Genomic DNA, 21,094 nt, shown 5'->3' on the forward strand with positions numbered 1-21,094 from the left:
TGCCACCCTCTGGACAGATCCTGCCAAAGAACTGCAGGCTCAGCACTTGGAGAGTTAAACCTTTGTGTTTCAGCCTTTTTTTTTTGTTGTTAAATTAGCTCAGTGACAGGAATAAACTGCTTTTACACACTCGGAATTTTGGAGAAGGTCTGAAAGGGACAGGACTTGAAGAGCAGCAGCAGCACTCCCAGCTCATGGGGAGGTGTTGGTTAGCAGCTTTCAGACAAGCTCAGCTCAGCCCTTTGTGTGTAAAACTCATTTATGCACAAAAGCTGTTCAGGCTCAAGGCAAAGCAGGGTCAGACTCATGCTCCACATGAGCTGCAGAGGCAGGAATGCCTCAGGAAGGTGCTCTGCAGGGAGAGCAGCTCTCAGAGATTCTCTGCTCTCCCAGTGCTGCCTGGGCTTGACTTCTGACAGAACATCCCATCCTTAACTCAAGAAATTTCCACTCGAGGGCTCTAACACTGGGGGCAACAGATACAGATTTTATTACCATTTTGTTGATGAAGTTTTGATTACTCAGAGCTGCAGGCTCAAGGCTCAGTGCTGGGGATTGGAGCTGTTTGTAGACACTTTGCAGTGCCCTGCAGGTGATGTTTGCTTTATCCTACATAGGGAACAAAGCACCTGGTAACATCAAAACCAGCAAAATGGCACAATTCACCTCCAGAGATGGGAGAGGCCTGGCAAACCCAAAGAGAGACATGTGCAAGAAACTGCAAACAGCCATAAACACCCCACTGGGCTTTGTCCTTGCTTTTCCTGACTGCTTTTGCTTTACACAAGCTGTGTGTGTGGCTGCAGGGACCATCTGCAATGATTCCTGTTGCTCTGGAATCCTGGAGCACTCATGGAGAAGAGCTGATCAACTGCAGCATCACTGCCTTGCACCTCCTCCCTGGGCTCTTTCTGACAACTCCTCCACCAGCAGGATCACAAGCCTGAATGAGAAGCTCAGAAAAAAGCAGTGGTGACAAGTGGGTTTTTTATTTCAGACCCCAGTAGGTTTTTTATTTCAGATACCAGTGGGTTTTTTATTTCAGACCCCAGTGGGTTTTTATTTCAGACCCCAGGGCAGTCTGTAGCTTTCAGGTGAACTGTGAGATGTGGCCAGCTCACAGGACACCTGAAACCCTTTTCCAAAACAATTTTTGGAAATTGCAATTTTCAATAAATTGCCATAAAATTGCAATTTAAATCTGCAATTTTCAATAAATTGCCATAAAATTGCAATGAATCGCAATTTTCAATTTGCAATAAAAATTAAGCAATTTCTATTATTGCATCCTGCTAAATCATCCCTGTCAAAGAGCTGTGGGTAATTCCCATCTCAATCCTTCTGTTACCTAGTGCCACGATGCACAAAGTAATCCTTTGCCATCTTCTACCTCCAACACTTTGCAGTGTTTAGGCAGATTATTTCAGAGTGATTCTGTGTTCAGAAACCCAGAAATATTGAATGATCTACAGCTCAGGACAGATTATTCCCCAAAAAGAGGTGAGAGGAGCAGCTGCTACTGCTCTGTGGAGAGAGAACAAGTTAGATGGTGGCTCTGGGAGTGAGTGTGTAACAGCAAAGAGGCTGCTCTCATCAGGGCAATAACAAAAAACGTGGCAAAAGGCAAAATCTTTATTCCAGTTCTGAATTGGAAAGGAACTGTCATGGCCACAAGTCAGCAGTGGACAGTTCAGTGAGCACAAGGGAGGGGGCACCTGGCCCAGCCAGGCACAGACTGAGCACACGATCCCAGAGGCACTTGGAGAGGAAGCTCAGCTTCAAAGTACAAGCACTAAACACTTTGGCTCAAATTTTTAATATAAAAATTCACTAAAAAGGCTAAAATGTGACAAACCATTGGAAATACTGTGACAAACATTCGCCCTTGAGCAGTAAAAACCAAAACAAACCCAAACTGGCACGAAGCTTTGAAATGCATGCTTTCTTCTTTCTCCTGGTACACTGGACCATCAGCTACTTTAAAGGTTCATCTAGAAAATTCCATGGCACCTTCATCTCGTAGTTCAGTTGCAAGGGACTACTCTCGATGGACCAGCACAAATAAACCCAGTAAAAAGAGGACTGCATACTGGAAAAGAGAGCAGAGAGACACAGGAGTGCACACTGACATCTACAGCAGCAAAACGTGCAGGGCACAGGGTTCTGTCTGTGTTCTCATGAAGGAATTGTAGCTGGGGTGGGAAAAGCAGGCAGGAAATAGAAGAGCTCTTACCTTAAATTTTGGATAATCGTTCATTAAGATAGTCACTATTCCAATGTAGGGCACAAATCTAGAAGAATAAAGGGTTTTTTTAAAACAAACACTGTTCCAGGGTGCAGAGGGAGAGTCACTCAAGCATCCTGAGGGCTGTAATCAGTGGGCTGGTGACTTCTTCCTCCCTGGGGCAGTGGGTGACAACCAGCCCAGAGGGTGTTCCAGTCTATGCCTGGCTCAGATTTCACTTGCCTGCAAACACTGAGCCTCCCAGGAGAAACCTGAGGACAATTCTGATCAAGTCTGAGCCCACCTACCCTTACATCTGTGTCCATCCAGCATCAACACCTCAGGACACAGCTCACACCTCAATGCCTTTGCTTAAGCCAAACTAAGAACTGAGCTCTCCACACTCTCAGGCAGGATACAAAACCCAGCAAGGGGGGATTTACCAGGTGGCTTTTGGGGACAGCACTGTGAAAAGCCCCATTATTTTCAACTCCACTTACCCTCTTGCTCGTCCTACTACATCCTTCTTCTCCAGCCAGTGCTGCCCCTGCTTGTAGAGCCCTCTGTCATCCACAGCATTGTTGTCTCCCTTTGTCAGAAATTTGATGTCTCCATTTTGCCTGGTAAAGACAAGACAGGCAGGTAATGCAGGATAGAAAGTTGTTAAAAGCTGCTCTACAACAAGCATGGAGAGAGCAACACAAGGGTACTAAAAGCAACCACATCCTACAATTCAAGGAGGATAAAAGAGGGAAACTATCAAATACAGCAGAAAGCAGATGGTCTGGAAAATGGAAAATTTCTGGTCTGGAAAATGCTGCCATGGGAAGAATGAACTCTGGCCCCAGCAAAGCTCTCCAGCAGAATTTCAGAACAGTTTCTAGAGCAGGTGCAGCTATTGCCTCTTGGCTTTTGACCCATCTTGTGTTGGTGTTTCTCTTGCTTCACACAAATATTGAATTCTGGTCTCCCTACTACAACACTAAAGGAGAAGTTGGGATTGAAACACACAGCTCTACTCAGCAGTGGGCAGAAGCAAGCTGGAACTTAGAACTGATTAGGAAAGGAGGATAGAAAAACCCAAATAATACCACAAGGACACTGCATGAACTCACAATGTGCCCAATCTGGAATGCTCTGGGCACTGCTGAGCCCCCCAGATCCTTTTCTGCAATGGAGAGAAGAACTGGCAAAGGTTGAGAAATTATTAACAAGGTCTGGAACCACTTCCAAACAAGAAACTACAGACCAGGACCCTCCAGCCTGGAAAAGACAGAACTGATGGGACAGATATGACCTAATCCACCACAAATGGCAGCAACAATCAAATAGCTTTTCACTGTCTCTTCCAGTGCAAGAGCCAGAGGGTACCAAAAGGAGCTCAGAAATAATGGGTTAAAGCCAGGCAGAGAAGAATCAAACCATGTCTCTCTGCAAAGGTATTTTGGTTGGCAAAAAATTGGATTGGCTGAAAAATTGACCCAATATTCCATATAAAAGAGGAAATTAGGCTGTTCATAAAGAACTAGGACTTTGTGCTTGAAACTGTAACCTGCAGAAAGCAGGGAAATTATCACTACATGCTTCCCTAGTCTTTAATTAATCCTGAGATGAATTAGCTTGCCAGAATCAGGATCAAGGAGTAGATGAATCTTTCTTTGACCAGGAAAAAGATTCTTTCCCAGCCATTCCTGTTCAGATGCTGGACAGGAGCACCCTCAGTGCCTGAATCTCAGCTCTCCCAGAAGTGACAGATGGAATGCAAAGAGGAAAGCAGGCAGTTCTGTGGAGCTCAGGCTGTTCTCATCATGCCTGAACACCAACAGGCTCCTTGACAGGAGATGTTTGGAAAGGAAAAAGGGGAAAAAACCCACATTTCTTTCTCCAAAGCACATCTGGCTTGTTGTGTGGGAACAACAAACACTGTCTGGGAAAAGATAAAGATCCCCAGAGGTGCAGATAATGTAGTTTAGCTCTGAAGAGTGATGGTGTGGGAGTGCAGCACCTTATTGAGCAGAGTCAAGGCTCTGCCACGAGGCAGCATGAGAAGCCCACAGTGCACTTCTCTGCTGTCTGAGGTGAGTGACCCTGCTCCAAAATCACTAAGTAAATTTGGAATGCAGACTCTGTGTTAGTAATAAAGAATGAATTCAATTTTGGGCTGAAACAAGAAGAAAAGGCCAGCAAATAACAGACATTTTCTCACTGACACAATATTGATGTGAACTGGGGCCTGAGTTGCCCCAAAATCATAGAGAACACTGTTTCTGTCTTCTGCATTTTGACACTTCTGACAGAAGCTTCTGCAGACACTTTTCACTTCCAAACTGGCACTAGAAAATTATTCTTTAAGTAGTGAAAGAAGCAACTGACACCCAAATCCCACCTTCAGCTCCCAGGTTCAGGTTGCAATATGGAATTTTCAGTTTATCTCTCCTAATAAAAAGATGAGGTTTGTGTTTGGTTGTTTCAGTTAAATAAAACCTAAAATACTGCAGAATGGTTTCACCCTCCCAGGATTGGCACTATGGCCCTGTTACATTTAAACAAAAAATAGTGCTTGGTACCCTGATATCTAGATAGAGATAGAGCCACAAAAAAAGAAGGGTGGGCAACATCTGGAGAAAAAATGCTGCACAGAACAGGGGAGGAGGAAAACTGCATTTCACTTGAAAGAGTTCCTACAACATCACAAAAGATGCTTGTGCAACATCAGATGTCAAATTCAGCCCATAAACTGAAGTTATTTTTAAATCAGTGGTATCAAAGAACAGCACTTTGCAAACTGACACTGTTCAAAGTTCTGGGTACAGAATAAATTTGAACAGCAAAGAATGTGCTTTGCCTGCTGGGAGAGGCATTGTTTCATTGCCCCAGAGCCAGGATTCCAGCTGTGTATTTACATGCACAAGGCTGGTCAGCCTTCAGCTGGAGCAGACAACTGGTCTGGATATTCCAGCAGCTTTGGGAAAGGGACCCTCTCCATCCCATCCCAACATGTCAACCAGAGGAATCCTCAGATGCCACCTGGCTCAGCTCCAGCTCCCACCAGAAAACATTCACTGAGCAGAAACAGATGCTGGGACCCCCAAACAGCTGCTGCCTCCCAGAGATGCCTTGAAGAATCAGGGATTCAGTTCTAGATTCAGTTTTCACTCCAACAATTCACACAGCTGGCTTGTATCCCCACAGAGTGGCCTGGAGAGGCCACAGCTCCATCAGCAAAGCAGGAAAGCTCATGACTGCAGTGGAAAACTAAGCCCTGATCAGGCATGAAACCAATGCCTGTTCCATTCCCTCAGACACACAAGCTCCCCAGTGCTGAGAGTGAACAGCACACAGAGACTCTGAGGACAACACCACAACCTTCTAGAGAGACAAAAGGCCCTGAGCCTGCATGACAGCAAAGACCAAGACATAGAGACAAGCTCTAAAATGACACACAAAACACCTTCTGGCACAGCTGTGCCCCACAAACAAGACTCACTTCACACACAAACACAGCTGTGCTCCAGCAGACAGCACAGCAGCTGGGGACAGAGAGGATGGCACAGGAGACAGGCAGTGGTGTCACTTACAGTGCCTAAGGGGCTCCAAGAGAGATGGACAGGGACTGCAAACAAGGGCCCTGAAGTAACAGGGGCAATGGCTTCCCACTGCCAGGGTTAGATGGGATAAAATAATTAAATTCTTCCCTGTGAGGGTGGGCAGGCCCTGGCACAGGCTGCCCAGAGCAGCTGTGGCTGCCTCTGGATCCCTGAAGTGTCCAAGGCCAGGCTGGACAGGGCTTGGAGCACCCTGGGACAGTGGAAGGTGTCCCTGCCCATGGCACAGGGTGGAATGAGACTGGCTTTAAGGTCCCTTCCAACCCTAACAATTCCATTATTTTACAGTTTGGAGTGTCCAGGGCACTGGCACAGCTTGTGCCTTCTGCTGGGTGATCTTTACAAGTAAACAAAGCAGGACAGATTTTGTCTGTCTGAAACTCCTGTGCCACTTCCTACAGCACCTGGATTTCCATGACTGACATCCCCCCCATTTGTTTACCCATGAAGAACACCAGATAGGGAAACAGCAGCAGCAGAAGCCCCAGACCCTTCACATACTTCTCATGGATTTTCAGGACACGATGGACTATGGGGATTTCCCTTCCTTCTATCCTGAAGACGACAATTTCTCCCACTCTGATCGGATCTTCAATGCGGTTGGTGAGGAACAGGAGATCTCCCCTGTGGAAAGCAGGCTCCATACTCCCACTGAAAAAGAGGAGAGGAACAACTGAACAACATTTAAACACTCAGTACCAGGTTTTCATGGCCCTTTAAGAAAAATCTCACAAGAACTTCCTGAGAAAGAGAAGCTGTGGATACCCCATTCCTGGAAGTGTTCAAGACCAGGCTGAAACCTTGATGAAGAGCTTCTGAGAAAACCCTGGAGACTGGGCAACTGTGTAACCCCTCTGGCAATCAGGTTTTCAATCATCATACTGCCAGCAGTTTGGATTTGTTGGGAAAAGAGCACTGTGTTACAAGCACATCCAAAGGGAAACGTTTTTTTAATAAGCAAAAAGCTGATGATGAACATTGTCTTTTGATTTCTGAGCTCACCATTGGCAAGGCAATGCTGGCAGCTTTGAAATGATGGAAAGCTTTTTTTTATTTAATTTATTTTTTAGAGATAGACAGATTACCCTCAGAAACAAAGCACTGAAAGCATTCCCATCTGAAACAGACAAAGGGACTTGCCAAAAATTTGTTACAATGATTCATTGCTCTGCTTAATTATCTCATTTCAGGCACCACGACTCAAGTTATTTTTCTTCTGTCTTGTAAATGGCAATTGTTACCAACTACTTATCCTTCCTAATTCCACATAAATAATGCAGAACAGAACAATGAACTTTAAGTACCGCGTGCATTTGTGTTTTATCTTCACAGAGCACAGCAGATGCAGTTCAGAACAGCAGATCAATCACTGCAGAGGGGATGTGATCTGACCACCCTGTCTTACTCACTGGGAGGAGCAGGGGGAAACATCTGCCCTGCACCTCATCAGGAGGGGGTTTTGGTAAGCAGCACTTGTCACGGCATTACAGCATTTCTACATCATGAACACTGACACAGAAACACAAGAAAAGGGCAGTGTGGCCACAGGGCAGGTGCAATATCCATGCACAGGGGCAGGTGCAACATCCATGCCAGCACCAATGGCAGCCCAGGGCATCTGTCCCAGGCAGCAGGAAGGTGGGACAACACTGGTGGCAGCCACAGTGCAGGGCACCGCTGTAAGGACAATGCGTGACACCCAAAACTTACAGTGGTAGAGTGACAAATGTAAAGCTCAGGACCACCTCTGTAATGGACAGTCACTGAATCAAGGCAGATGGGTTGGAAGGGACCTTAAAGACCATCCTGTTCCACCCCTGCCATGGGCAGGGACACCTCCCACTACACCAGGTTGCTCCAAGCCCTGTCTAACCTGGCCTGGGACACTTCCAGCGATGGGGCAGCCACAGCTTCTCTTTGTGCCCGGGCCTGTTGCCCTGACAGGGAAGGATCATTTCACAGTGACCCGTCTAACCCTGCCCTCTGGCAGGGCTGTCCCTGTCACACCCCGCTGTACCGGGTCTAGAGTCCCTCTCCCTCTTTCTTACCAGCCAGCAGGCAGAGCCAGGTGAGATGCTCTTTCTACCCGCTCCCTCCTCTCTCGCTATTGCTGAGCCTGGGTTCCTGAGGAGCTCCTGGCCCGCTGGGGCTGTGGCTCCGGCTGAGCCATCCCTGTGGGGGGCCCGGTTAAACCCGCTGGGTTTAATCCCCCGCATGCCGGCACTGACCTCAGCACCACCACGATGGGGCTCTCGCTGCCCGTCACCACCATGAGCCCCTTCCAGATCATGAGGGCGGAGGACACGATCATGCCGAAGTTCAGCACCTGGTAGTACAGCTGGGGAGCAAGGGTGCGTCAGGCCCCGCCGCCCGCGCACCGCGAGGCGCACCGGCCCCGCCCGCCCGCCCGCCCGGCGTTCCCCCCCGGCCCCTCCGGCACCTGCCGCTTGTTCATGCGCCGCACATCGTCCAGAAAGTCCAGCGACAGCATCGCCGCCGCCACCGCCGCCGCCGCCGCGCCCGCACGGCCCCGCTTCCGCTTCCGCCTGCCCGCCACGTCACCGCCGCTTCCGCCGCGCGGGCACCGGCACCGGGGCGGGAACGGGAACGGAGCGGGGCCGGGCCTCAGCCACAGCCGGGAGCGCCCCGCGCAGCCGGCACCCGCAGCCAGCGCAACACCCACAGCCAACAACACACACTTCCAACCAGCACCCATCCAGCCAAACACCGCATCCAGCGACGCCCCGCTCCATCAAAAGCTGCCCAACCCATGCCCAGGTCCATCCGTGCCTCTTCCAGTCACTCCCATCCAGGGAACACACATGGAACCACACACACGCTGAACCAAACACACACCGAACCAAACACTCATCGAACCAAACACACATCGAACCAAACACACATTGAACCAAACACAAACACACAGCGAGCAAAACCCACACCAAACCACACACCGAAGCAAACACACAGCCAACCAAACCCACACTGAACCAAACACACACCCAACCAAATCCACACCGAACCAAATCCACATCGAACCAAATACAGCGAACCAAACCCACACTGAACCAAGTCCACATCGAACCAAACGCATCAAACCAAACACACGCTGAACCAAACACACACCAAACAATCAAATCAAACCCACAGTGAACCAAACACACAGAACCAAACCCACAGCAAACCAAACACATCGAACCAAACACACATCAAACCAAACACGCACGAACCAAACACACACTGAACCAAACAATCAAATCAAACCCACAGCAAACCAAACCCCCATTCAACCAACACCCCTTACACTCCACACCCCATTCAGCCAACATCTCATCCAACCCACACCCCCTATGACAGCCCTCCCCACCACCCCCCATCCTACAGACACCCCCCATCCTACAGACACCCCACATCCAGCCTTTACTCATCCAACCAACATATATCATTCAGCACCCAGACAGCTCCGTATCCAAGCATCACGAGACCACATGGTGAGGAGCCCAAGCAAGGAGATAAATAGTTCTTAAATTATTTAAACATTGTCAGAGTAAACAATAACAAGCGGAGTTCTGGCTCAACAGAATGAAAAAAAAATAATGGTATAGAAGGTAATTGTATTACACAAAGCATGGGTGTGACAAGGAATGAGGGAGGAAAGAGAGAGTCAATGTGACTACATGGAAAGAAACATCTCCTAAAGGATGGGAGTGCTGAGCCACAGCAGCAGAGGAGCTATGGAGATACTGATGGCTGCAGGATGGTGGCTCCCGCTGTTCCAACACCTCTGTGAGCTGAGCTCTGCTCCTCTCCCCTCAAAATGAGCTGTCAGGGAGCCCTGGCACTGACACATTGGGAGCTCTGGAATAGTTTCACTCCAGCTGACCCCACTGATGGGGGACTTATCCCCTTCTGGTGATGGTGCCAGTCTGAGCTCCCACTGGGATGAGCCACTGGGCCTGACAATGCCCAGCCCAGGATGGCTTCCACAGACACACGGCCAGCATGGCCCTCCTCAACACCCTACTCACCAAGGAGGACTGGGGCCACAAAATCCTCTTTCAAGGATGATTCAGGTCCAAGACATTTCATTACACTGCGTTTTGGAAAAGTATGTTGTTATTTGGGTGTAACTAAAGAATAACCAGCACAACTTCCAGCTCGAGCCCATCCCGTGTAACGCGGATCCCAGATCGGCCAGCACGGTCCTGACAAGCGCGTTTGGCTGAGCCAGCATTATGAGTTAAAATGAGTAACACAAAGGCAGGATGGGGAGAGAAAAAAGAAGCCATAAATAGAAGGAGAAAGAAAGGGAGATTGGGATGGCAAGGCTGGGACTCTGGGCAGAGGCTGAGGCGGTGCACACTCAAAGGAGGAGAGCTCATCTGAAGGAAACTGCAGCTGCAAAGTGCTCCTGGATCCTCAGGAGCTGGCCAAACCCCACTGAGGGTTCTGGCCCTGCTTTCCCTTTTCACCTCTCTGGGCTGGCAGAGAGTTAGTGCTTAGGATGCAATGGCAGGGTTGGTTTTGTTTTTTTTCTGTTTAAATTTCCCTTACAAATAGGAGTTGCAATGTCCATCTCAAGAAATCAACAGAATATTTCAAAGATTTGCCCCATCCCCACCCTGTATTTTGAGTAGAAACCCCCCAACAAAAAACCCCCAATCAACCAAAAGGGCTTTTGTTTTGCTTTTAAGTCTTAAGAGACTTTGAATGATTGTTCTGTGAGGTGCTGTTGGGGCCTTCTGCTCCACACGTCTGACTGTGCTCACAAAGAGCTGAGTCCCTTTTGCACTCTTTGTATTTGTTCTCCTCTTCCACCGTAGTGTTCAACTCGCCATTGTAGTCCTCGTGTCCATTCTTACCCATCTCTATTTGTAACTTCTGCCTTTCATCCCCCTCCTCCTCCTCCTCCTCCTCATCCTCCTCCTCCTCATCTTTGACTTTATGAACGATGAAGAGGTGTCTGTTCAGAGAGATGTGGGAGGTGTAGCAGAGGCCGCAGAACAAGCACTGGAAGGTGGAGCTGTCGCTCTTGTGCCGAGGGATGTGTTCCTGGAACTCAGTCCGGACGTCCGTGGCAAAGCCGCACTTTGCGCATTTCCAAGGCGCTTTCAGTTTTTTGGCTGGCGGCGCGTCCGAACCCGCAGCGCTCTCTGCCTCACCCAGCTCATCCTGTGCCATCCTCTTTGGAGATTTTGCCTTAAAAAAATAAGATTAAAAAGTTACTTTATCATTTGAACCCATGGAAGAGTAAGTGCTAAAATCCACACGCGAGTCTGGAGATGCCTGAGGGTGAAGTCATGCCTAGGGCAGTCACTCCTGGGGCATTCCCTTCCCTCCCCACACCCAAACACCTCACCAGTGCTCAGGATTTCAGCTGCTGCCCCATGATGTGAGATGGGAATGCTGGGAGAGGCTGGCTGGGCATAAACATGATGGGGAAATAGTTTAGAATCAAGGAATCGTGAAATGGGTTGGGTTGGAAGGGACTTTAAAACTCATCCAGTGCCACCCCCTCATGGGCAGGGACACCTTCCACTATCCCAGGGTGCTCCAAGCCCTGTCCAGCCTGGCCTTGGACTCTGCCAGGGATGGGGCAGCCATGACCTCTCTGGGTAAAAATTTGGTTTGGTGTGGGAAGGAGGAGCCCACAGAAGAGGGACAGCTGAGGGACACAGGGGTGGTCAATAGCCCAGAAATGCTTCTTAGATTAAACTCTGAACATTCTCCTTTCCACTCAGATTTTGTCTTTGTGGCATCTCTCAGTAACTCATCCTCTCTATCTTAAAATCTTGTAGCTTCTTCTCCTTTGAGGATGACTTGCTTAAATATGTCCCTGCAGTGATATGCAAAATGTGTATTTTTAAAATAAATGGAGCAAAGAAGCCCAAGCAGCCAACCCTCCACTCCAATCCAAAACAAAAATCAGTAGAACAGTTACAGCTGCTATACAAAATTACACATTCCTACTTAAGAAAAATGCAGTTCTCATAGGTAATGGATCTAGCAAGTACTTTAAAACAGAAAATAAATCTTTTTAAGTAGCAGAAAAAATAAGGGAGAAAGAAGAAAAATGTGCCATGCTCGTGAACAGGGTACCAGGGGAAAACAAGGGTAAAAACAAACTTAAATTACAAAATAGACTGAATAAATGCCAGAGAAAATCTTGAGAAATGCAAGATGAAATGCATGTTGTCCTGGAGCTGGTGCAGCTCAGCTGCACTGACACTGCTGAGCCTGACCCTAGCAGAGGGAACCAGGTTGGATGGAATTGAGAGAGGGAAGGAGATCTGCCCCATGGGTGGGAGGGTTTGACTGGCACGAGGCCACAGCTCGACATAACACCCCAAATGAACAGCTACTAGCCAAGGACATTTAATTGTACATTTAATTTTCCATGAAAATAGGGATCAGTTACTTCTGCTCTGTCTCTCTCTGGAGCTTTCACTTTGGCCATCTGGGATAAGTCTGGGTTTTTGATGCCGTGCATGAGGCTGATGTGGTTCTCCAGCATGAATGGCTGAGGAAATGTCTGATTTTCATCTGTGCAGTACCTTGGAAATAAAAAAAAAAGGAAGACAATTTATTAGAGGATATGTTCTTTGTATTGTGCCAAACCAAGAAGTGTAATTGGAGACAGACTCTGGTGAATAATGTACCATCAGATTACCAAAACACACAGCAAACCATCATTTTAATAATAAAATATTACCCTGAGAGAAATCTGGAACAGTTTGGAGTTTGCCACAGTGCTCATGAATCAGAGTAGGATATGTCTTCTTTCAGTGCTAAATAAATATAGGGACTAGTGGGGTTCAGGCACCCCGTGACAGGTGCAAACGAGGAAAAATGATCAGGATGGAAAACACATGGGAGAATGACAAAAATGGACTCTGAGATGAGAGAACTACCCAGAGGGAGCTGGTGACTCGTGTGACACAACCCAGCCCTGCACCCAGGGAGAAGCAGCATTACATCCACCAGACTGTACCACACCACAGTTAAAATTCTTACCAAGCTGCTGAAATTCCAACTTTTATACCAACAATCTAGGCAGAAACACTCCTGAACATGTCACTTAAATGTAACCCATATTCAAACCTGGCAGAGCTGCTCCAGAGCTGGCTGACCTCTCAAAAAGGAGATGGTGATGGGGATGTGCTGTCTGCACCTTGGCTCTCAGGTCACTGAGATCTCCTGGAATAAGTGCCAGGCTTTGCAGACATTAACCACCCCCCTGAAGTGCACAAAGGGCCCTGTTAGCAATTGGGAAAGCCAAAATTGAGTATCTGTGCTGTTCTTGCCAGCACAACACAGTGGAAGTCCATCACACACAGACCTGAGCAAGGACAAGTGACACCAGAGTCCCCTGGGGTGCCCTAACTGCATCTGAGACAGAGGAGTGAGGGCAACAGAGAGGAGCTGAAGTGTCTCTGGGTAACAAAGACATCTCCTAAAAGAACAGAAGAAGATTCCTACTGATCTTCCAGTATAACTAGAGGGAAATTAAATGATGTGAAAATGCAGACATGCTCATTGAATACTTCTGGGTTTTAACAGGAATTGCTCAGAGGCTAAATCAATATTTAATGATGATGGAATTTTTCTTCTTCATGGAGGAAAGCTGAGAGGTTATTAAGTGGTATTTATCAAAAATAAACATGTTGAAAATCAAGTGTTTCAGACACTTTGTACTCAAGACTTGGAAAAGAAGAGTAAGATAACAATAACCAAGTGAATTATGAAAGAAAATATACATCACAGTATTTTGCAATTTGCCCTAATTTAGAATTCTTCTCATGTGAGCAGGGAAAGATGCTTGCCTAACCTGAAAGACTCCAGTGACAAGCATGGCAGGAGGGTGTTCAAGTAATTCCTTCATCACTGGTTGCTCTCTATAAATTTATCCAAAGCCAGAAACCTAAGCAGGGCAGGGGGAGAAAGGGGAAATCACAGTTGGAAATGTTAGAAGCCAGAGGAAGGTCACCTACAAGCAAGCATGCTGGAGTCACAAAAATGTTTAATAATCAGATCCATGAGAGATTTTATTCATGTTTCACATGGAAAGCCAGGAGAAGAGGGTGACATGAAGTTAAGGCATCAAAACCCCTGAAGAGAGTAACAGGTGAGAGTGATACAAAATGCCAAACAGGAAGAAGGAAAAGAGACACCAGAACCAGAAGAAAGGAGGAGCAGTGGACATGTGATGCCTTGCACAGTGCTGAGAAGAGTCAAGGAGGAATGCAGAGACTGGAGGGTAAGAGTGTTAGAGCAGTGCTCTACAAGCTAAGAAGGATCAAATGGAAGACAGCACAAGAGACCTCAGATCCAAACAAAGAGCAGCTCTTGGAGATGCTGGGAGAGTATTTCAAAGAAGAGGTTTCATCTGCAGAGTGCTGTGATTTCAGTGAGTCTGCCCTACAATGACTGAAGAGAGCACAACCACTGTCCAACTAAGACTTAATCCACAGATTTTGAGAAGGAGCAACCACAAGCTGCAGAATTAAATGCAACCACAATTGCCTTGGATTGCTAGCTGTGTTTTCTCTGCTGGCATGATGCCCCTTGGGTGAACCAGTGGATCCACAGCTGTGTGTTCTTCTGAAAAGTAACAAGGTAATGCACAGCAGGCTAGTATATCCTAGGCTGTCAGGAATTTCCACACAAATCCTTCTTCTAGTAACATCTTATGCTCATTTTGATCCTGAAACATTCCACTTTAAAAACAACTGATCCAGAGAGAACAGATTTACACAGATCAGGTGAGTGTAACACCCAAGACCGTCACCCAAACACAACAGGAGCCAACATTTCATCTCCTCCAGAAGTTCCAAGTCAGAGCAGTTAGAAGAAATGGAATGTTTAGAAGTCCTGGATGAAACAATGTCTCAGGAATGTATTCCCAGTGGTAATGCCTGTGCTGTATCCATTTACTAAAAGCTGCTGTGGCTCACTAGATAGTTCAAAGAAACACAGTACTTGAGGAATGTACTTGTGCTCTTCAGATATTGGTATGAGGTTTTAGCAACTTGAGTGCAGTGACAACACACATCAAAAATGCTTGTATTAAACCAAAATTTTAGATAAATTAGAAAAATCCCCCGGGCTGCATCACTGCAAACTTCTTTTCCAACCAAAATGTGCTTTCATCCTATTTCAAAAGGATGTCTTAGAATGAGACAGGAAGGAATTTTGCATGGTCACTCAGCAAACAACTTTATCTTAGGCAGTTATAAAGGTAGATTCATAAGCACTGGGCTTTGTCCTGAACTGAGATTGTATCCACAGTTAAAATACATTGACCAGCAATGATCTTCATTCACCACTGATTTCCATAACTTGTCTGAAGTCTCCAGATCAATTTTCCAACTTTGAGGTGTGACTTCCCCAGCAATTCCAGCAAGATTAATTAATTCTCCATTGCCCTGCAGCCTGTGCAGTCAGTTCTGCCATTCCACAGCAGTGACAAGATCTGGTTCATTATTAGGATTTTACATACCTTCTCCACCCAAAGAGAAGGCACAAGAGTGCTGCATGACCACACCAACCACAAAGCAGTGAAAGACTGACCTAATATTTTATTGGCTGTTTCACAACTATGCAAAACATTAATCTCATTTACCACCTTGTCTTGGGTTGACTATATGATGCTTTTATCCCCAATTCTGTTCTGTTTATGCTGAATAATAAGTTTTGCACCTTTAAGCCTTGTTGCAGAGAGTGAAGGGAGGAGAGAAGAAGCAGCAGTTTGTTTTCAGACCCTGCACTCACTCCTCCACATTCCTGCTCCTGGACTGTGTTGTCTGTGGATGGACAGACAGTGGGACAGAGCTCTCCTTTGCTTTTAGTTAGTTTTAGCTAGCTGAGCTACAGAAGTTCCCTGGACTGTGGTTTTTTTCCCTTTTCTTTGGAGCTGTTTAAACCTGCTCTGGACTGAACACCCAGAAGAGCACTGGCAGCTGCACCTGTGGCCCAGTGGGCTGGGCTGGGCCTGGCCCGTGACATTTCCAGCACTGAGGGACTGATCAGAGCCTGAGTGAGCTGAACTGCAACCTGGGGAAGGGACTTGCTGAGTTTGTCATCTCTTTGGGAGCAGCAAGGGGTGTTATTGTTTAATATTGTTTAGGTTTTATTGTTTAATAAACAGGGTTTTTTCACTTTTCTCCAAGGAGATATTTTCTCCCGGACTGGTTGGGGGGAGGGACCAATTCAATCTGCTTTCCTAGAGGAGCCCCTTTGGGGGTTCTCTCCAAAATTTGCCCTGAACCAGGACACACCTGCAGATATCAAACCACACCTTCCCTTAAGTTTCCAAAAGACACTCACTGTGCAGTCCAAAGCAAGGGGGGTTTTTTAGCCACTAAGTCTCTTGTGTTTAACACATTCTTCTCCTCACTTTGCTTCAGCAACTCACAGTCTGGAGCAGACAGGAGCAGCAGACATGAGCTATTACAACTCCCAGACTCAGAGGATCAGGGTGCTGCTGCCAAGTGGCACTGGGCACGTACCAGCAGGTGTAGACCTTCTTTGCTGTGTCGTGGTTGTTGCGGATGTGTCTGCGCAGGCTGTTGGAGGCGTTGAAGGAGCGCTCGCACTGCCGACAGGGGTATCTCTTCATGGACTGCAGGGAAAGAGAAACACCTTGCAGCAGCAGGGACATGGAAGGCACTGACTGCATTCTAATTCCCCTCCTCTTCACCTGGGCATTACCTCTCAGATGTAAAAAAATCCCTTACATAATATGTAATTCTGCTGATGGAGATCACTAAGGCTTTGAGATCCCACTTAGATTCAGCCTAACAGTTGGGTAATACCAGCACTGATCTTATAAAAGCAGGACTACTTAAAGTATGTACTTGATTTTATTGATGTTTTTATTAGGAATTATAGATATGCTTTTCCTGTGGGTTCATTTGGAACCACTCCAGTCCATGCAGAATTCCCTCAGTGGAAGGTCCCTTCAGCCTCAGAAGGCAGCAGGACCCCAGTTAAGTACAAGCCACTTATCCTTCTAGCTCCTCGTAATTCAGCACCAGAAAAGGGCAAAATGCTAAAAAGCATCACATGGGCCTTTCTGTTATCCATGTATGACATCCAAATCCCCCTAAGAAAGTCTGTCCTTTAACCAGCCTCCTCCAAAATTTTCCTACAGCCCTTTATATAACATGCATGTACATTCCAGTTAAAATCTTCTTAGACTTGTTTAATGAATACATCTATGTATTAAACTGAAATATTTGTCCAATTCCCTACTTCTGTGACATTCAAATGGGAAAATCCAGCACTCAGCCTGTCCTCATCTTCTTCACTTGGAGTGAGGACATCATCAAGTGGGACAACCCAGCCCTCCCCAAATCAAGCTAGAAGGACTCAAACACCATGATCCAGATTCCCATTCATGGCTGGGTGACTCAGGATGTCAAAGAAGAAATCCTGATGCCAAAGTACTGAGAAATCTGGCTGCACACAGCATCTTGGCCCATGTTCTGCCAGCGACAAGGATTAGCTTGACAAAAGTAGGTCAAGGCTTGAGCTGGATGAAGCACACAAAAAACTGAAATTTGCAGTTCTTGTAACGAGAGCCCTGCAAAGGGGCCTGGAATGCAGGAGACTGGTGCTCTTCCCCATCTCCCTAGCTCAAGTATTTCATCCCAGTCTTACCCTTCCATGATTTCTCTTCATGTGGGACACGTAGGTTTCCCGATCAGGGATCCACTGTGAACATTCCTTGCAAGTCCAACCAGTTCTTCTCAGTCTGGACTTGGATTCTGGGTTATGCCCTTCCACCCTCATGTCTTTCCTCGTCAGAGAAGAGGGGGAAGTCCCATTGGCTACCAAAAGCTCCTTTGGTGAGGTATGAACCTGGTTCCTTGAAGCCTTCTCAGATTTCTGCCGGAAGTTTGAGAGCTCCTCAGGATTGCGGGGAACTCCATGAACACCCTGTGTAACAGTAAGAGTGGAAATGCAGGTAACATTTACATGTAATTCATATTTCACATCTTTATTTATAAATAAATACCATTTACTATTTAAATACATTATTTAAATCCCCACTGGCCAAACTATGTGTTGTTGTCTTGCTCTTGTATGTTTTCCCATTTCTCCTAGAAGCTGCAGCACAGTGCTTTCCCTGACAAGAGATCTTCCCAAGAAACATCAAACTTCTATTTCTGTTTCCTGCATGACAACAGCCACTCCTTGGTGCTGCCTGTTTAGCATTTTGGATGAGCCTTGGGAACTCTTGTTAAACAGGGAAGATGTAATGGAAGAGAAATTTCAATTGTCATTATTTTTCAAGAGCCTAAGCTCTAAAAACACAGAGCTTTGGTAAGCTCTGAATGAAATCTTTGCTGGTATCCTGGGGGCTCCAAAGCTGCTTCATTTTTGCTCAAGGGATGGGAAGAGAAAATGTTAAGTTTCTGCAAGTCTATTTCCTTCAATTCAACTCCATCTATTGATATTTACATTTTTCATGGTTCAAAACTTTGCTCCTGACATATAAGACCAAGTATAAAGCCAGGAATCAGCCTTATAAGGAATATGGCTCTAGGCTCTTTGGTTATTCAACAGGCCAAAATCCAAAAGTCCCCCAAAAAGTTATTTTAACAAAGAAAATTGAACATAAGGAAAATAATCTAAAAATGAAGAGCTGTGGGAAAGCAAAAGCAAGTAAAAGAGCAACATACCAAAGAAACCTCAAGAAACTCCCCCAGGAACAACAACAGTTCATCCACACAAAAGGCTAATTTAGAGGTTTAATTGTGCACAGTAATTAATAACGGGTAAAGTCTCAACACATGAAAGCCCCAGGCATTTGGAAGTCTTTCTGTGGGTTAGACACCAAACAAAAAACAAACAAGGTCTCAGCTGAGGAGTCTGTACTTTGCACCTGGCCCAGCAGATGACCACAGAAGCCACAGCACTGCCAGCTCCTCAGGAGCACAGACACATCACCTTCCTCCCCATCTGGAAATCTCTGGAGCGTTTCAGTGCCCATTGCTTCACTGTTACACCACTGGGGTAAAACAAATGAGGAGCATGGAAAAATGAAGGGATTTCTCTGCAGAATCAACACCAGGAAGCAGAGTAACTCCTGCTCTGCAACGTTCTAAACCTGAGGAAGATGAGGAGGCACATGGATTCTTTATTCTGCATGTAGGCACACACTAGACAGCACCTCCTAAAACCTCTACCACATGAAGGTGATCTCAGAGGAGATGGGGGAGAGCAATTACTCCCCTGCCACAGCCAAAAAGCCTTCAGTCACCTCAGAGGTTAAGAGACAAAGTTTTGTGGTGAAGATCTTGGGATGTTGATGCACAGAGTGCTGCAGGCAGGTCCCTGGGCTGGGATCTGACAATGAACCACAAGGTACCTCAGCCCCAGTTTTTTAGCACTGGGGATGAACCCCTCTTTGAAGGTCCTAGCCTTAATCTCAATTCTATTTTCCTAGCTATAATCCACCAAGATTAGCAATCATCAGCTTCACAGGAGGGCTTCAAATTGTAATTCATTACTGCATGCAAAACACTTGCAGATTTGCAAGTTAAAGACATGGGGGAGAGAGCAAGGAAGGAGTCTTGAATGGGTTTTGCTTTCAGGAATGAGCTAAAAAATCTTCTGGCTTTCTCACTGTTAGTATAAACAAAATAAAGTCACTGGTTAAAAAAAAAAAAGTCCTTTTTTTCCCTCATCAAAGGGCAAGATCTTTCTTCAATATGCCACTGAGAAATCTTCTGAGATGATTTTTGTGGGGTGTTGTTGGGCACTGAACATAGAAACATCCTGAGTAAGATAACAGAAAAATGCAACCCTTTTACATTTATGGGATAATCAGAGCTGTAAGGCTGGTACCTCCAGGGCAATCACTTCTGGCTCTCCCAGTCCCCTCTTGCAGTCTGGTGTGGTTCAGAGCAGCAGGGAATCAGGCTGTTAAATGCCACATAACCTCCCTCAGAGGCTGCTGCAAAGGGGCCAAAGCTCTCCAGAGGAGCACCCAAAATGGCAGATTCAGCTTTCACTATATAAATTCAGTAACATTGTGGGCAGAGAATAATTGTTCCTGTCTCCCAGCCAACGAAAAAGCTGTCCTATAATTACTTGCTTTAAGAGGCTGGGGACTCCCCATCCCTGGAAGTGTTCAAGGACACATTGGACAGCACCCAGAGCAAGCTGGGATAGTGGAAGGTGTCCCTGCAGGGGGTAGAAGAAGATGGCCTTTAAGGTCCCTTCCAATCCAAACAGTCTGTGATTCCGTGCTTCCATGAAAATAGAAGAGTTAAAGATCAAAGAGCTTTACCTGTATAAACAAGTTTTTGTCATACAGCTAAAATGCATCTAGATGAGAGGAACTGCCAGCATTAAGACCAAGTAACACAAACCACTCCACTGACATTTCCAGATCCTGTAAATCATTGTAGTCTGTATTTTCCACCAAGATATTCCTCAAGAATCTTCCACTTCTTGAACCACTTGCCTCACATGGTGATGTAAATTCTCTGTGAACTCAAAAAATAAGATTTTGCACCAGTAAGGGAGAGAGTGAGTTACCTACCTTGACATGCTGCATTAGCTGCTGCTTCTGCATATACACCAGCTGACACTGTGGGCACTTAAACACTCCCACTAACAGCTTGCTGGGGTTCTGCTGGAAGTGCTCTTGGAGCAGCTTCTTCTTGTTAAAGACCATCTCACAAGAGCATTTGTAGATCACCCTTAAACAATTAAAGAAAGTAAATTCAGTCTTTCAGTCTCTCAGCCTCAAGAAAACAATGTAAAAAGTTATCCCAGCAACTCCAGAAAGGGATGGACTTCTGAGGAGGGCTGTGCTCTCCATGTATTGTCAACACACACCCACGTGGGCAACTGAACCAGTAACTCAACTGGGAAGAACATCAAAATGCCTCAGGCACATACCACAGCTTGCTAAAAATAAGTTTACTTCTATGCATATGCATAACCCTGTGTGTATGAGCACAGACAGATGGGAGCAAACACAAAGCAAAGCAGCCAGAGCTACACACTGCTTTCAATCCCACCTTTCCATAGTTCCTCACTTAAAGCACAGATTTTTGGCACTAGCTCAAGCCTTGGAGGGAACAGCTACAGGGTGGAAAAATCAGGAGGCTTCTCTCTAGTGATTTTTGGGGGCAACACTGCCTGGGATAACTCTCCTGTTCCCTTCAAGTGCCAGAAGCCCTGGAGCCATCTACCAAGAGGTGCCACTGAGGGTCCTGCTGGACAAAGAGGTGACAATTAAATTCCT

General features: G+C 46.4%; 2 protein-coding genes across 4 annotated transcripts in view; both read right to left on the reverse strand.

Annotated features, from left to right (window-relative positions):
• Window positions 1–1,618: 1,618 nt before the first annotated feature.
• Window positions 1,619–8,415, reverse strand: SEC11A (SEC11 homolog A, signal peptidase complex subunit). Of its 2 annotated transcripts, XM_071441999.1 has the most exons (6): window positions 8,270–8,415; window positions 8,058–8,167; window positions 6,331–6,480; window positions 2,725–2,844; window positions 2,234–2,291; window positions 1,619–2,089 (listed from the first exon to the last, which is right to left on the reverse strand). In XM_071441999.1, exons 1-6 carry the CDS (start codon window positions 8,318–8,320, stop codon window positions 2,039–2,041), a joined length of 540 nt encoding a protein of 179 aa, XP_071298100.1. In that variant the 5' UTR covers window positions 8,321–8,415; the 3' UTR covers window positions 1,619–2,038. The 2 variants fall into 2 exon arrangements, with proteins under 2 accessions (XP_071298100.1, XP_071298099.1); XM_071441998.1 differs by lacking the exon at window positions 1,619–2,089 and having other exon boundaries at window positions 2,102–2,291.
• Window positions 8,416–9,335: 920 nt separating this feature from the next.
• The window catches only part of ZNF592 (zinc finger protein 592), a 39,176-nt gene continuing 27,417 nt past the window's right edge, over window positions 9,336–21,094 (reverse strand). The window contains exons 5-9 of one of the 2 annotated variants that reach the window (XM_071441997.1): window positions 20,384–20,543; window positions 17,491–17,769; window positions 16,338–16,450; window positions 12,248–12,383; window positions 9,336–11,028 (exon numbers count right to left, since the gene is read on the reverse strand). In XM_071441997.1, the coding sequence (XP_071298098.1) occupies window positions 10,519–11,028; window positions 12,248–12,383; window positions 16,338–16,450; window positions 17,491–17,769; window positions 20,384–20,543 (1,198 nt within the window). In that variant the 3' untranslated portion in view covers window positions 9,336–10,518. Of the gene's footprint in view, window positions 11,029–12,214; window positions 12,384–16,337; window positions 16,451–17,490; window positions 17,770–20,383; window positions 20,544–21,094 lie in introns of both variants that reach the window. The other variant, XM_071441996.1, reaches the window with a different exon arrangement.

This window comes from Agelaius tricolor, unplaced genomic scaffold (genome assembly GCF_023055355.1).
Source record: "Agelaius tricolor isolate 1412-34295 unplaced genomic scaffold, bAgeTri1.0.p SCAF_16, whole genome shotgun sequence".
NCBI classification, from domain to species: Eukaryota; Metazoa; Chordata; class Aves; order Passeriformes; family Icteridae; genus Agelaius; species Agelaius tricolor.

What these genes read in the sequence shown, in the direction of transcription:
- SEC11A (XM_071441998.1), bottom strand. Translation starts at nt 8,320, where the DNA reads ATGCTGTCGCTGGACTTTCTGGACGATGTGCGGCGCATGAACAAGCGG. An exon ending in GGCGCATGAACAAGCGGCAG is followed by an intron (nt 8,168 to 8,269) that starts GTGCCGGAGGGG and finishes CTTGCTCCCCAG; the next exon opens with CTGTACTACCAGGTGCTGAA. An exon ending in GTCCTGAAAATCCATGAGAA is followed by an intron (nt 2,845 to 6,330) that starts GTATGTGAAGGG and finishes TGTCTTTACCAG; the next exon opens with GCAAAATGGAGACATCAAAT.